Here is a 15,256-nt window from a genome sequence, read left to right as displayed (position 1 = left end):
TTGCCATCTTTATACTGTTTAACATGAATGTTTCAACAGTCTTTGTTTTCCAAACATGCAGACGGGAGAGAGTGATCTGACCCACAGTACACTGACATACCATGTAGCTATAACCTTGAGATAAAAAGTAAATGAAGTCAAAACAGCTCAAACCAAACAAGTTTTTCTTCAGTCCCAGACCCCTTGCCTCTGTAACAAGGGAACACACTGGCATTAGCACACACTGGCCGTGGTGCACATACACAGAGCTACAGGGAGGCAGACCCGTGGGACCCCAATTGCATAGCTGGGAAGTCGAATGTATTCATTAATTAATTTAACAAGTGTGTCCTAAGTATCTACTATGTGCTAGACATGATTCTAGGTGTTGGCAATATCTTATACACCGGGGATTAATAAGACTTACAAGGCCTCTGATATGGAACTTACCTAGTGGCACTGGTAGGGGGAGAGGGGAATTAGAGACTACACTCACAGTGTTGAGAGGAGATGGAAAATAACAGCTATAGTGGAAAGTCTGAGCTGGTTTTCTGAATTCTATATATCTAGAGATGCAACTTCTTCAAAATCTGGGTGACACTGTGGAATGGTGATTAAGACAGAAAAAGGGAGAGAATCAGAGAGAAGCTTCTCTCCTCAGCTGTACCCGCAAGCATCCTTTGGGAGCTTTTCCAAGCTATCAGAAAAGGTCAAACATAGTGTCTGTAAGATGACAGATAAGATAAACAATGAAAACTGTGCCTTTGTCTCTTACTTCTAAAAGAACTCCAAAGATGGAACATCCTGATAAAATAACAGGTATCTTCTCAGGCATCTTGCTATTTGGAGTTCAGTGCTATGGAGAAGGAAATGGCACCCCACTCCAGTATTCTTGCCTGGAGAATCCCAGGGACGGCAGAGCCTGGGGGATTGCAGTCCATGGGGTCGCTGAGAGTTCGACATGACTGAGCGACTTCACTTTCACTTTTCACTTTCATGCATTGGAGAAGGAAATGGCAACCCACTCCAGTGTTCTTGCCTGGAGAATCCCAGGGACGGGGGAGCCTGGTGGGCTGCCGTCTATGGGGTCGCACAGAGTTGGACATGACTGAAGTGACTTAGCCGCAGCTATGGAGGAGGGCATGGCAACCCACTCCAGTATTCTTGCCTGGAGAATCCCAGGGTCAGAGGAGGCTGGCAGGCTACAGTCCTTGGGGTCACAAAGAGTCGGACACAACTGAGTGACTGAGCATGCATGCTCAGTGCTACACATTTTACCTGTATTGGCTCATTCAATCCTCACAACCATCATCTAGTAAGATAAACGCTAATTTTCTTCCCATTCCCCAAATGAAAAACCAGTCCTAGAAAATCTAAGTGACTTGCCCTTGCTTAAGGACGCATCCCTGGTAGAGATTGGAACTAGGACAGGATCCTAGCTGTTGGACTCCAAAAGCCTTGTTCTACACCACAATCTTTCCATCAGCAAAATTATTTTCCTCGTTTTATTTAAGGAAAAAAAGAAAAGGTACTAACATTGCATAGGCTATTTAATCACAAGTCGTCTGAAAGTGGTCTGTGTTTTCCAGATGTTATCTTGAAGGAGATGGTCAAACCTGTCCTTTGAGTCAAAAACAAATGCAACTCACTTTCTCACAACGCGTGAAAATTGAGAGATGAACTTTTGTGATTGCTTAAATGTTGATGAGCCCATCATCTAAATTTTGAATTACAATTCGTGAATGGAGATCAATAATTCAACCAAATAATGAATTACTCGTCAAAGTTTATTTTATAACTGCATACATTTCCATCTTTGCCCTTTACTTGATAATTGAATTAACAATAAATTAACTGAGGTGAAGCTGGTTTAGTGAAAACAATGTAGAAGTCCCTAATGAAGCTTGTGCCAGTTGGGGGATAAATTCATATCAAAAATTCAAAAATAATATAAGTAGAACTGAACTTTGAAGGGGTGGAGAGGTCTTGCTTTTGCTTTAAATCATTTAAATTAAATGTAATGAAAAGTGATCAGAGTGCTTATTTTTACTTTGTTTTGTGGGAAATTGTGCTGGGAAAGTGGATCTATTGTGCACAAAGGATGTTGGCTTTCTGCTGCAACCACCAGGCAGGTTGAGTTGAGAAACAATTAGCTCAGTCAGCAAGCCTTTGAATCTGATTAAGCCAGGAAGTGGTCACTCCCCACGACAGGGCAGAATGAAGGGAATGAAGGCGGTGGCCCAAAACAAGGAATGATCTCTCTGTCTCTGTCTGAAGTATTAGAATTTATTGTGTCAAATTTATGTCGAGGATTATTTCACTCCATTTTGTTATTATTTCACTAAAAACAAATATAATCTTGTTTCCAAGTGGATCAACAGTCCACATGTGTCATGGCTACTGTTTCTTAGAAACTTCTGTTTATCAAGGCCTGACATACTCTCATGTTTTGGTAACGAGACGTCTTTGAGACCCAGGACCCAAATCACAGAGGAAAATGCAGCATTTATACCAGTCTGCTGGCTGGGTTCTCATTACTCTGGGGGCTCTCAGTGTCTTCTCTGGAGTTATTGCTTTCTTCCCAGTCTTTTCCTGCAAGTTTTGGTTCACGGGATGGAGTGTCTGGATTGCCTGTCCCATTTGGAATGGAGTTTTGGTAGGAAAATATTTAATATTAATGTTTTTATTACATGTGTTGAGAGAATAAAAGAAAGAGGGAGGGGAAAGTGGGATGAGAATGATACATCTTTTAAAGTTTTTCAACAACATGAAGACATAAAAATTCTACAGAAAATCAGATTGTATCTTAGAACATTGATTTCTATTAGTTATCTTTTAAAATATAAGTTTTTCTTAATGTCATTTAATCATGTATACAGTATATCAGGTGGCAGTAGTGGCAAACCTGCCTGCCAATGCAGAAGACATAAGAGACATTGGTTCAATCTCTGGGTTGGGATGATTCCCTGAAGGAGGGCATGGCAGCCCTCTCTGGTATTCTTGCCTGGAGAATCCCATGGACACAAGAGCCTGGTGGGCTTCAGTCTGTGCAGTTGCAAAGAGTCGGACATGGCTGAAGTGACTTAGCATGCACACACACACACACACACACAATATATCAGATATACCATAATGAAATGCTATTCTCTCAAAAGTTACTTTATTTTACTGTTCTCACCTTGACATTCTGAGAAACTGGAATCTATCTTTCAAAATCTGAGTATAGAAAAAAAATACAAACCATGAAAAATAATTTTTAAATGAAGAACAAAATAAAATGATTTTCAGGCAAATACTTTTATTAGAAACACTAAGGTGTGATTATGTGACCAAGAAGTTTGCAAGCCCCAAACCTTAGTTCTCCCATCCTTTTCTTTGAACAAAACTGTTTGCACTGAAAGTAACTGAAGAAGTTGGGTGATGAGCTTCACTAGCTTCATGTGTTGCCAAACCTGCATGTGCCAAATACGTGTGGATACCAAGTAACTGCTCAATGTCTGCCTGTTAAATGGTCTCACAGATGAACCATGATACTGGTACCTCAGCTTCCTGGGTCAAAGAAACGAACACACGTAGCCTTGGAGTAGGTGGTGGCATGATGGAAGAGGAGTCACAGAGGCCTGAACATTCAACAAATCCTTTTCTCATTGTTTCCCGGGATGCCTGATACTCATTATTGGAAACTGGATAATTCGATTTTGAAACTTGTTGATCTTATGGAGTTTTCTCTTACAATATAGCCACTGTTGAGAGGGGCAATATCTTGTCCTTTTCTAAGATTTTTTTCATGTGGACCATTTTAAAAGTCTTTATTGAATTCGTTACAATATTCCTTCTGTTTTATGTTTTTTTTGTTTTTTGTTTTTGTCTTTTTGGCTGTGGGGCATGTGGGATCTTAGTTTCCTGACCAGGAATTGAACCCTCACCCCTCTGCATTGGAAGGGGAAGCCTTCAGGGAATTCCCTTAAGTCTTTTTTTAAAAAAATCAAACTTTAATGGAGACACCATTTAAAAGAAAATCCCTAGGAAATATCATTTTAATTTATTTATTAAATAAATATATATTGATAGCCTACTACAAGCTTGAGTTACAATGGAAAGTAAAATAAAGTCTTGCTATTAAAGGCACGCAGTCTAAGGGGGTTTAATGATGGTGTGCAGATGGAGGAACACTGGATGGGTGGAGCAAGGAACTGAACGTGGAAACCACTTGATGGCATTTTTCTTTTCTTTATTTAACACATTTTTTTACAACCACCACCCAAGTGTTGAACTTTTCCTCTTTCCCCCAGCCCCTACCACAAACCACACAGTCATTCAAGAAAATGTTTATTAAACATCTACTAGAATGCAGAGATGACAGTTACACTTATACAAATGCCTACCAACTTCTTTGTGGGTGATCCAGAGTAAGAAAAGTATTTTACATCAAGACCTGAAATGTACATAAATAAATCTCTCAAGGGAAAAAGATAGATACTGAAACATACATATAACTGGATTTATAGAACAAAAGATTCACACACACAAAAATACTTTAGCTTCTGTGTGAAGCAAATTCTCGTATTTTCTATTCAATTTTGAAAAGAAAATTCTGACTTTACAATTGACCCAGACTTTAACAAAACCATGGTTTATAGCTCAACCCTGTGTCCCTTTCTTATACATCTTTGCTTATCCCTGCTGGGTCTATCATAATATGCTGCTGCTACGTCCCTTCAGTTGTGTCCGACTCTGTGCGACCCCATAGATGGCAGCCCACCAGACTCCCCCGTCCCTGGGATTCTCCAGGCAAGAACACTGGAGTGGGTTGCCATTGCCTTCTCCAATGCATGAAAGTGAAAAGTGAAAGTGAAGTCGCTCAGTCGTATCTGACTCTTAGCGACCCCATGGACTGCAGCCTACCAGGCTCCTCCATCCATGGGATTTCCCAGGCAAGAGTACTGGAGTGGGGCGCCATTGCCGTCTCCATATCATAGTACAGTCAACAGATATTGGTGATTTGATTTAGTTCGCAAATTATTGAATATAAGCTTTCTACACCAAACATCTGTTTCACTAATCATGCTTCATTTAGCTAATCAGGCCCAGAGAAATGATATGATAGCACAGAACTAGTCAGTGGCTTTTTGATTTTGAGAGTGACAGCATAGGGAAGTAGAGTCAGAGAGTTAGGATTTGGGAAGGTGGGCGTTGTTCAAGGCCTGACTTTGACATTCTTGGTATGTAGTCAAGAGCAGGGCCCTCATTCAGCTGGTTCTTCATTGCCTTTACCTATAGCACATGGACTTTCACAGGTAGAGTGCCCATGTGAAACTGTCTAACCTAAGAGGCTCAGAGAGAAGGAACACAATTTGAACAAAGACTTCATAATAAAGAGTTTTGCCAATTTTAAAGCCCTACAAATGCTAGTTAATACCATGCTTTTGATTTATGCCCCACTCTATCCAAGCCCTTTGTTCCTAATCCCTTGCACCTGCCTCACTCTCCCATTCTGTTCCCTGATGACATGCTGAGTTCCCTATCATGTTACCTCCTGGACCTCACCTCCTACCACTCTACTTTTAGCTCATTTCTTTCCCATCACATTCCAAGGTGTGTCTGCCTCAGGGCCTTTGCACTGCCAGTTCTCTGTCTGAAGCCTTTTCTCACACAGCTTATTCCCTAACTTCCTTCACTTCTTGGGTCAAACGTCACTTTCTCACAGATGCCCTCCCTCATTGCTGTATTTAAAATTATAAACCTCCCCCATAATGGTATTCTCAGTCTCTCATACATTGTTCTATTTTTCACCCATGGCCCTTGCTATGCTATGCTAAGTCACTTCAGTCGTGTCCGACTCTGTGTGACCCCACAGACAGTAGCCTACCAGGCTCCCCTGTCCCTGGGATTCTCCAGGCAAGAACACTGGAGTGGGTTGCCATTTCCTTCTCCAATGCATGAAAGTGAAAAGTGAAAGTGAAGTCGCTCAGTCGTGTCCATACCATCTAATATACAATGTAATTGACTTATTTATTGTCACCCTTCCCCCCAGATGTGCATGGTACAAAGGCAGGATTTTTTTAATCTATTTTGTTCACTGCTATATGTCCAACACTTAAAACAGAGTGAGTAAATATCATGCTAGATATTCAGTAAAAATTGCCTGATATTTGCCAGTGTTTGCCTGATATTTGCCTGATATTGCCAGTGTTAAATGAATGGTGAATCACATGCTCTCCATTTTGATAGATCAAAACTCCTTATACAGTTGAACTCTGATTAGATTGCAAAGAATAAAGGTCTAGCTGATATTTATACTGAAGCAGGAAAAAAAAACCCTCATGAGAAGGAAAGCAATAAGAAAGCTCACTCTTTCAATAGTATCTAAATTTGGAACAGTCTGATTTTTTTTTCCTAGTGAGTTTTCATAGTAAACCACAGCTCTGTCTGATCAGGGTCAATCTCAAAAGGTCTCTGACTCATCCTACAGCCATCTCTGCCAATCACTTCTCAACTTGTGTGTGAAATGTATCTCCCTTTGGTGGAAAGATGATTTTTACACTTCAATAATATTTTCTTTTGAAAATGACTCCATATCTCTTTTGAGATTAGAAGAGAGACATTTTTAGAAGTCGTCTATACTTTGTATTTGTTTGGTGACTTTCATTCAAGGCTTTCTAGTCTTCACAAATATTCATTTTCAGACTCTCACCTCAATTTGGACAGCAACACGATAGGCAGTTTTCTTTGGATTTCTGATGTAGGTTATTTAAAGGTATCAGCTGCTAGAAAGTGCGCAGCAAGGAGATCATAGTGCCTTAAGGACTGAGCTCCACTTTAATCCTGGAAAACCTGGCCTGTAGATCAAATTCTGATGAAGAGACTGAAGTGTAGTGAATTTAAAAACAAGACCTAAAGCCTGCAGGGTCCAGTGACTTGGCCAGCAGTGAGAAGCAGTGCTGCACCCACAGTCCTGCTTCGAGATAGGAACTTTGGAGAAAAGCGGGCTAGACTCATTCATGCAATCTCCAGTTTCATCAACCATTAGAGAAGGGGCTTGATGGCACCAAATGCTTAAGACTCTTATAGCGTCAGCAGTCCTGTGATTTCCAACCAACCAATGGTCATTTTTCCACTTAGATATCCTAAGCTTTTTGAAGCTTACTTTGTCCAAAAATGTAATCATATTACCGCCAAAAGCACTTATTTCTTCTTCTGACTTGATAGTCTTTGAACTCAATTTCAAACTCTCAAGTGAATTTTGACTTAATCCTTTCCTCTAGCTTCCCTGGTGGCTCAGATGGTAAAGCATCTGCCTGCAATGTGGGAGACCTGGGTTCGATCCCTGGGTTGGGAAGATCTCCTGGAGAAGGAAATGGCAACCCACTCCAGTACTCTTGCCTGGAGAATCCCACAGATGGAGGAGCCTGGTGTAGGTCTTTGCAACCATGGGGTCGCAAAGAGTCGGACATGACTGAGCGACTTCACTTTCACTTTCCTTCACTTTCCTCTAGTGTTTCACAAACTGAAACGTGCATATGAACCAACTAGCACACTTGTGGCCAGTGTGCACATGCGTGCTCAGTTGGGTCCACCTCTCTACAACTCCATGGACAGAGCAATGCCAGGCTCCTGCATCCATGGGATTCTCAATGCAAGAATACTGGAATGGGTTGCCATTTGCTTCTCCAGGGGATCTTCCTGAGCCAGGAATTGAACTTGTGTCTCCTGTGTCTCCTGCATTGGTGGGCAATTTCTTTACCACTGAGCCACCTGGGAAGCCAAATCAACTAGAGATTTTTTTTTTTAATTTTCTTTCTTTTTAAAAAATTTATTTATTTTTAATATAAATTTATTTATTTTAATTGGAGGTTAATTACTTTACAATATTGTATTGGTTTTGCCATACATCAACATGAATCCGCCACAGGTGTACACGTGTTCCCCATCCTGAACCCCTCTTCCTCCTCCCTCTCCATACCATCATCCCTCTGGGTCATTCCAGTGCACCAGCCCCAAGCATCCAGTATCATGCATTGAACCTGGACTGGCGATTCATTTCATATATGATATTATACATGTTTCAATGCCATTCTCCCAAATCATCCCACCCTCTCCCTCTCCCAGAGAGTCCAAAAGACTGTTCTATACATCTGTGTCTCTTTTGCTGTCTCGCATACAGGGTTATCATTACCATCTTTCTAAATTCCATATATATGTGTGGAGATTCCTTAAAAAACTGGAAATAGAACTGCCTTGTGACCCAGCAATCCCACTACTGGGCATATACACCAAGGAAACCAGAATTGAAAGAGACACGTGTACCCCAATGTTCATCACAGCACTGTTTATAATAGCCAGGACATGGAAGCAACCTAGATGTCCATTAGCAGATGAATGGATAAGAAAGCTGTGGTACATATACACAATGGAGTATATTACTCAGCCATTAAAAAGAATACATTTGAATCAGTTCTAATGAGGTGGATGAAACTGGAGCCTATTATACAGAGTGAAGTAAGCCAGAAAGAAAAACACCAATACAACTAAAGATTTTGTTAAAAATGTCGGCTCTGATTCTATGACTCTAAAGGGCAGTTGAGATTCTGCATGTCTGACAAGTTCCCAAGAGATGAGATACTACTGGTCCTTAAGACTGTACTTAGGGCAGCAACACACTAATCCAGCCCATTTCAGCCCCACTTCCACCCCACCATGTCCAATCCACTGCCAAGTAACTGGTATTTTTCCCACGAGGCAAAATCTCTGTGTTCTTTTCCTTTTTTGTTCTCACTACGCACCCCCGCCAACCTCCTTACCACTTCCCACCCCACTCAGGTTTTATGCCTTGAAACTTTGATAGCTAAACTGTGAGAATCTGTGTGTTAGTGGATTATAAAATCAAGGTGTGGGGTACTGAGTATTTAAACATATAGAATAGAATCAAACAGAAAAGAGTTATATCACATAATAAAGTTATGTGTTATCATGTAAAAATATTTATAATTTGGCCATGACGCAAAATACGTATCTTACTATGGGTAGAGGTTTAAAGAAAAAGCTTGAAGAGCAGGGTCTTACAGAGATCTCTAGGTCTTACTCCATACCTATCCAGCATGCAACAAATGGCTTATCTTTCCAAACCTCTACTGTGTCCCTCTAGTCCTGTCTTTGAAAATCGTCAGTGTCGCTTCATCATCCAAAGTTCAGGTTTGTTAGCCTGGATTTTGAGGCTCTCCTCCACCTGGCCTTTTGTGGCTTTCGAGCCTGGTTTCCTACTCCTCTCTGCCAGGGACCGACCCTCTGATGGTCCGAGCTCCTCTCATCTTTCATTCCCCAAGCACACCTGCCATGTTCCCCCCTGTGTATATGAGGTCCCAGCTTCCTGGACTGCCCTTTCCTCTATCTCTCTCACTGAAATCACAGCCATCCTTCAAGCAATTGCCTCCGTCAGCGATTGTCCCCCGGAAGTGGTATCTTGTCACCAACCTCTTCCCACACAGAAAGTACTCACTCTTCCTGCCTAATTTTGTGGACATTCTTATATCCTTCCTTTCACATCTGGACTGTAAATTCTGTTTAGAGTTGGAGCCATGGTTTGTATAATTATTGCTTGGTGAGCTTGCTTTTCTTATTTAGCTTCTCTGTGCCTCAGTTAAAAACTAGAAAGTGATTTCCTCTTAGGGCCATTCATTGTGAGGATTAAATGAATTAACACTAGTAAAGTGTTTGGTAGAGTGCCTGGTATCCAGTTAGTGCACAATAAACTCTCAATGTTATTATCGTTATTCCATTGGCATAGTGCCTATCATGAACCAGTACCCCCAAAATAGATGTCTGTAAGTGAGTAAATGTAACGCATATTATAAGGATTCCTCTAAAAGTTTCTATTTCTGCTGTGAAGCTCTCTGCTTCCTTCAATTCATCTGCTTCGGGGAACTGCATCCTTACTGGGGCCATTTAAAGATTTAGTGGGAGGGTTCACAATTAGCATGCAGAATATGAGCAGCAACTTTTGCCAGACCCAAGTAATGTCCCTCAAGCTGCTCCCAGAGAACAGGTCCACAGCTAGACAAGAAGGCAGAGGCTGCAGGGCTGGGTCACCCTCTGCACTCACACCCTCCCCAACCACAGCCTCCCCTATGCCTTTCCTCACAACCGGACTGCCCCTCTCTGCCCAACTCTTCACCTCTCAAAACGTCACCATTTCCTTTTCCCAATTGACTTCTCTTCCCTATTCTCAAATCTCTCTTTTTTAAATTCTTTTCCTTTTCCCTATCTAAAAATATATATTTTTTGTAATGAAAGGAGGCAAGGGGAAAGCCTGTGACTCTTGGGGGAACACCCTCACTCCATGTCCCACCCACAGCCAGGCACCAAAAGAGATGGGTGTGCTTGGGTCCTGAGTCACCATCTTCAGGGTGGATTGAACAAGTTACTGAATGGCATTCATACACCAACCTCCCCCATGAAAGATCTTTTTCAAAGTTTTGTGTAAACAAAGCAAAATTCAAGCTGGCAGCTACAACAGAAATAACAGGCAGCTGCAATTCTGCAGGATTTTTCAACTTTTGAAAGGAAAGAAATGGTTTGTGCCAATGTAGTTAAGGCAATCTAGAATGTAAGCATCTGATAATGTCAGTTATCTACTTGGACTTCAATCAGGAGAGGTGTCTCCTTTGCTTTTTATTTCATTTGCTTTAGAGTTTCTCATGTGTGGAGGAGTGACGTGTCAGTTGAGCGCTTTGCCTCTGAAAGCAGAGACTGGCCCCAGGCTTAGCATCAGTGCTACCGTTGCTCTTAATAATGCTCTTGTTTTGTTGTACTATTTATGCTGGCTCAACCTCCATAGGGTCGCTTGGAAACTTTCCTCTTGCAGAATCAAGCCCAACCTCGTTTGACTACAGATGGTTCTGTTTTCATCCATGGGAGTTTAATGGGATGGTGATGCCAAATCTGGAATTGCAGGCTTAGCTACATGAGAAGTGTTGTGTGAGTGTATGTGTGTGTGCTTTTCCCCCTCACTCTCAAATTCTCTAAATCCAATATTCAAAATAGAATATGCCAGGAAGATGAAAATCTGCTTCTCAAAACAATAAATATACTAGACCTGGAGCTACAAAAAGTAACATCCCACAAAACCATTTTGGTAAAAACTCTGATTTTTTTTCTCCTTAAATTTGTTGATACCATACAGTGAAGTTTATGTCTCTGTCCTAAACTGTAAAATTTTAAAATCCTAAATAGTAACTATTTTTAGTCCTGTCCTCATTCTATGTCTTATTTCAGGCACATCTCTTCCTGGTTTTCTCTCTCAACCTCAAAACATTCCTTGCACAGGGACAAATTATTTATGGGTTGGGAATAAGCAATTTCTGGATTCAGTGGCCACAAAGGTCTCCATCAGACCCAGTGCCAAATCGAAGATGAGTCCAGAATTTTTCCCCACTGTCTGTTACTCGATTCTGATGACGCCATTCCCTCCTTTGTTGAACTATTTTCATTCTGCATTTGGGACCTTTTTCTTCAACGGAGACTGTTAAAAAAAACTCTTTTGGAAAGTTGGACACCACTGCCCCTAGAACCATAAATGCCCCGTCATGCATTTATTCTAATGATAATTTTTATTACTTGAAAAATAGAGATCATGGATTTGTATCCCATCAGCAGGGCAAGCCTGCAAAATCTCTGAAGAAAGCAAACAGTAAAAGATATGCCACTGGGAGGGTTTGTCAGGGGTCGAGGGGTGGGGTGGGGTGGGGGTAGGGTGGGGAGGAAGTTTTGTGACACATTTCCATTCCAGTTCCTTCTGTTTGTAATTTTAGCAATTTGTGAGAGACGAACAATAGACTATTAATCAAAATAAAACATATGGCAAGGGTTATAAAGCCAAGCTTTTATTGCAGTGACATCTTACAGCAGTAGAGGTTATAACTGTGATGGCAATGGCAAGATAGAAAATTTAAAAAACGAGCCCGTGTGAACCGTGTCTTTGTGACACTGAGAGCTTCTTTTCCTCACTGGCATCACTGATGAGGATGCGGTCAAAGCCATAAACCCACTTAGCTATCTGCAGTTCCTTCCAGTTCGTGATAAAGTTGTCAAACGGTGAAGCAGATTGAACTCTTTCCAGAGGCACCTTCTCTCATGGATGTGGTTTTACCATGTTCCTTTTACAGGCCGTCGCAACTGGTATCCTCCTACTGTTGGCTCACAAAGAGTGGACGCAGAGATACCTGGTAAATACATAGATGTCAAGTAAAGTGGTAGAGTACGTTTGAAGGTCAAATCTCTACTAGTTCAGGATAGAACACAAAGAATGTGCTTTCTGATTAAAACTGACTTTTGTCTAATTTATGCCTTATTATGATGCATTTCAATAAAACACTGTTTTAAATGACTAATTTTTATCTGATACCTGCTCTAAGCATTTTCTACAAGTTACTGTGAATATGGTATTTAAGTATTTGATTAATAGTTTGGGAAGAACAGAACCAGTGTTAGTCTTCCTGAATTACATTTTGCAAAAATGGATCTGTAGTCTTGTCTGTTTTAATGATTCATTTTCAAGTTCTCAATTCCTGTTTGGGATCTCTTTCCAATCTCTCTACTGCCTCTCCCATAAAAAGGATGAAAAGTCTATGTCTTGCATTTCAACTGTATAGAGTCAAGTACAGAAAGACTACCTTGAGCAGATTATAGTTTCTCTTCCCATGGCCACAGCAGGGCTTCGGAAACTTTATGTGTGAGTTACCCGGGGTTCTGGTTAAAATGCAGATTCTGACTCAGAAGATCTGCAAGAGACTGAGATTCTCCATTTCTAATAAGCTCCCAGAGGGTGTCAGTTCTCCTGACCATGGACCACACCCTGAATAACCAAGTCCTAGAGTAAGGCAGGGATTCTGTTCACTCATTTCTGTTTTTCCCACCCTAGACTGGTTCTCAACATGTGATAGGAGATAAATAAATGTTTCTTGAATGGAGTTGATTTCATTTCTGCCCCAGTGGGTTGATATGTTATTCTCTCATATTGAAGGGTCAAGAGGAAAACAAAAGGACCTAAAGAGGTAGCTTTAACCCATTTCTCCTTCATTTCCCAGTAGGAAAGATTAATAGGCAGTCTCTCTTTTTCCCTCGTGTTGCTAAGAAGCTTCTAAAATATCGAGCTCCCAAAGTAATCATCTGTTTATGTTTTATTTTCAGTGGGAAGCTAGTTTCACCTTTGTGATTCTGAGCATGATGGGATGCCCACTTCATTTTACAGTAGCCTTGGTTTCTGCTCTCCTTGGCCCATATTGCTTCTACTCACTCTCAGGGATTGCAGGGATCAATTACCTCGGTTATGCAGTTGCTTTTCCTTTTCCGTATGCAAAATTCCCATCAGTCTGTGTGGACCCACCACACTATGAAGAGTACCACCTGACACTGCAAGCCTTCGACCTGTGCCTGAGCTCTGCCATGCTCTGTGTCTCCCTGACAGCGTTCATCACACTTTCTGCAAGACTTATCCAGAATGGACATGTCAATATAAGTTTCCAGAACAGGGCAGACACTTCCTGTTCCATTTTAAATGCTAACATGGAAAGTTTGGTATATTAATACTTGATCTGTCTCTCTTATTTACCTGTGTATCTTGTATAACCAAAAATTTCCCCCTCTTTCTACTTCTACCCCAGCCAAGAGATTGATTTACATCAACATCAGATTCAGCTTTCTTTTTCCAAAAGGGCTGATAATAATATTAATGATATGATAATAGAAATATAAACTGAATATTTAGTATGTGTCCATTTCACAGATAGTAAATGGAGGCCAAAGAGTTTACATGACTTGCCCAGCTTATCACACAGCTTAGTGGATAGTAAGACCAGATTCAGACTTCAGAGCTATTTCTCTTCATTAGGCCAGATTTACCCTGGGCTCCCTCATCACCCACCTTGCATCCTCTGCTCCTCTGCCAGACCATTAAGATGCAAGGCTTTGGCTTCCTTGAGGGTTAGAGTGGGTTTATTGGAAGAATAGCACAAGTGACTTCTGGTTCAAAATTCCTATGGTTGATACTGGGTCCCTCTTTTGTGGGTTGAACAGCCTATCCCTAAAAAGAGATATTTCCCACTACAGACTCTTATACTGGCCTTATGATTCAAGTTAGGATTATATCAGGGTCAAGTAAATTTGGGTTATGTTAGCCAATTTTTTTCTAGTTTTATCCTATCAACACCAACCAGTAAAGCTGGAAGACAAGAATTTGGCACTCTCGATGCCTTTTGTGGTCAGTTTTGTCCTCTTCAATGTCTTCATAAATCTGCAAAGGAAATCCTGTACATTCTTAGGAACAGAGTTGATTTTACAAGCAACTCTCTGAGAAACAAGGCAAGCATATCAAAATCACCACCCCCACTGTACTGCCAGAGCAGTTTAGTATTTGAGATCCCTCCCTTGTGGCGAATGACCTAACTTTCTAGAGTCATTTGTTAAAGGGAACATATGCCTAGGAGAACCACCCATTAAAGAGTTGACAGTCATAACCCCTTCACATGGGTGGCTAATCAGACATCTGGCTATCATTTTAGGCAGAACCCCCACAACATTGAGGTTTAACCTCGGGTGGAGGATAGGGAAAAAAGAATGAAAAAAATATATGCAGAGCTTGGTAAGACAGCCCCATGGAAACCCAACAGTGAGACCACCTAAAGTGCCTGGAGAGAGAGAAAATTAATTGAAAGCAGAGAAAGATTCTGTGACTTCACAGATTTTTGCCTTTGTCCATCTTGCTCAGAACAGTTTCTAGGTGTGTGGTTTCTGTGCTGAGTTCAGGACCCAGTAGAACTGCAACATGCTACTCAAAGGGGTTCAATGACATCAGAAACACCCAGTGTTCTTGTGAAACTAGGTTTCAGAATCCTTTCCAGGTTCTTTCACACTACATCAGAAATTCTGGGGTTGGAGGCAAGGAATGTGCATTTTTAACACACGTCCCCAGAGATTTTGATGAAAATTCTCTTGACTGAAGCAACTTAGCAACTTAGCAGCAGCACAAGCTTTACTTAATATCACTTCTGAACAGAATTTCAGTCATACAACTTACATAAAATGGAGTACTAGTGTGGTTGAGGGTTCTAGATAAATTTAATAAGCATGTCTTTGATGACTGTTCTTAGATGACTTGATGCCATTTAATCTGTAGGGGTGGAAAATCACATTTTATTAGCAAGGATGAGCAACTGACATAATGGGATATGATGTCCTATATTAATAAATAGACCACTGTTGCCCCGAGCCCAAAAGAAATATG

General features: G+C 41.0%; 1 protein-coding gene across 1 annotated transcript; it reads left to right on the top strand.

Moving 5' to 3' along the window:
• The first annotated feature begins 2,476 nt into the window (after positions 1-2,476).
• TMEM212 (transmembrane protein 212) lies at positions 2,477-13,664 on the top strand. Its single transcript, XM_055570331.1, has 3 exons — positions 2,477-2,635; positions 12,141-12,200; positions 13,165-13,664. Exons 1-3 carry the CDS (start codon positions 2,477-2,479, stop codon positions 13,558-13,560), a joined length of 615 nt encoding a protein of 204 aa, XP_055426306.1. The 3' UTR covers positions 13,561-13,664.
• Positions 13,665-15,256: the final 1,592 nt, after the last annotated feature.

This window comes from Bubalus kerabau, chromosome 2, assembly GCF_029407905.1.
Source record: "Bubalus kerabau isolate K-KA32 ecotype Philippines breed swamp buffalo chromosome 2, PCC_UOA_SB_1v2, whole genome shotgun sequence".
Lineage (NCBI taxonomy): Eukaryota > Metazoa > Chordata > Mammalia > Artiodactyla > Bovidae > Bubalus > Bubalus kerabau.
Note: the sequence above shows the minus strand (reverse complement) of the source record. Positions and strands in the feature narration are given on the sequence as shown.

Excerpts from the sequence above, each read along its gene's own strand:
- TMEM212 (XM_055570331.1), top strand. The coding sequence starts at position 2,477 with ATGCAGCATTTATACCAGTCTGCTGGCTGGGTTCTCATTACTCTGGGG. Across the intron at positions 2,636-12,140 it reads CCATTTGGAATGGAGTTTTG|GCCGTCGCAACTGGTATCCT; the intron begins GTAGGAAAATAT and ends TTCCTTTTACAG. Across the intron at positions 12,201-13,164 it reads AGTGGACGCAGAGATACCTG|TGGGAAGCTAGTTTCACCTT; the intron begins GTAAATACATAG and ends TTTTATTTTCAG.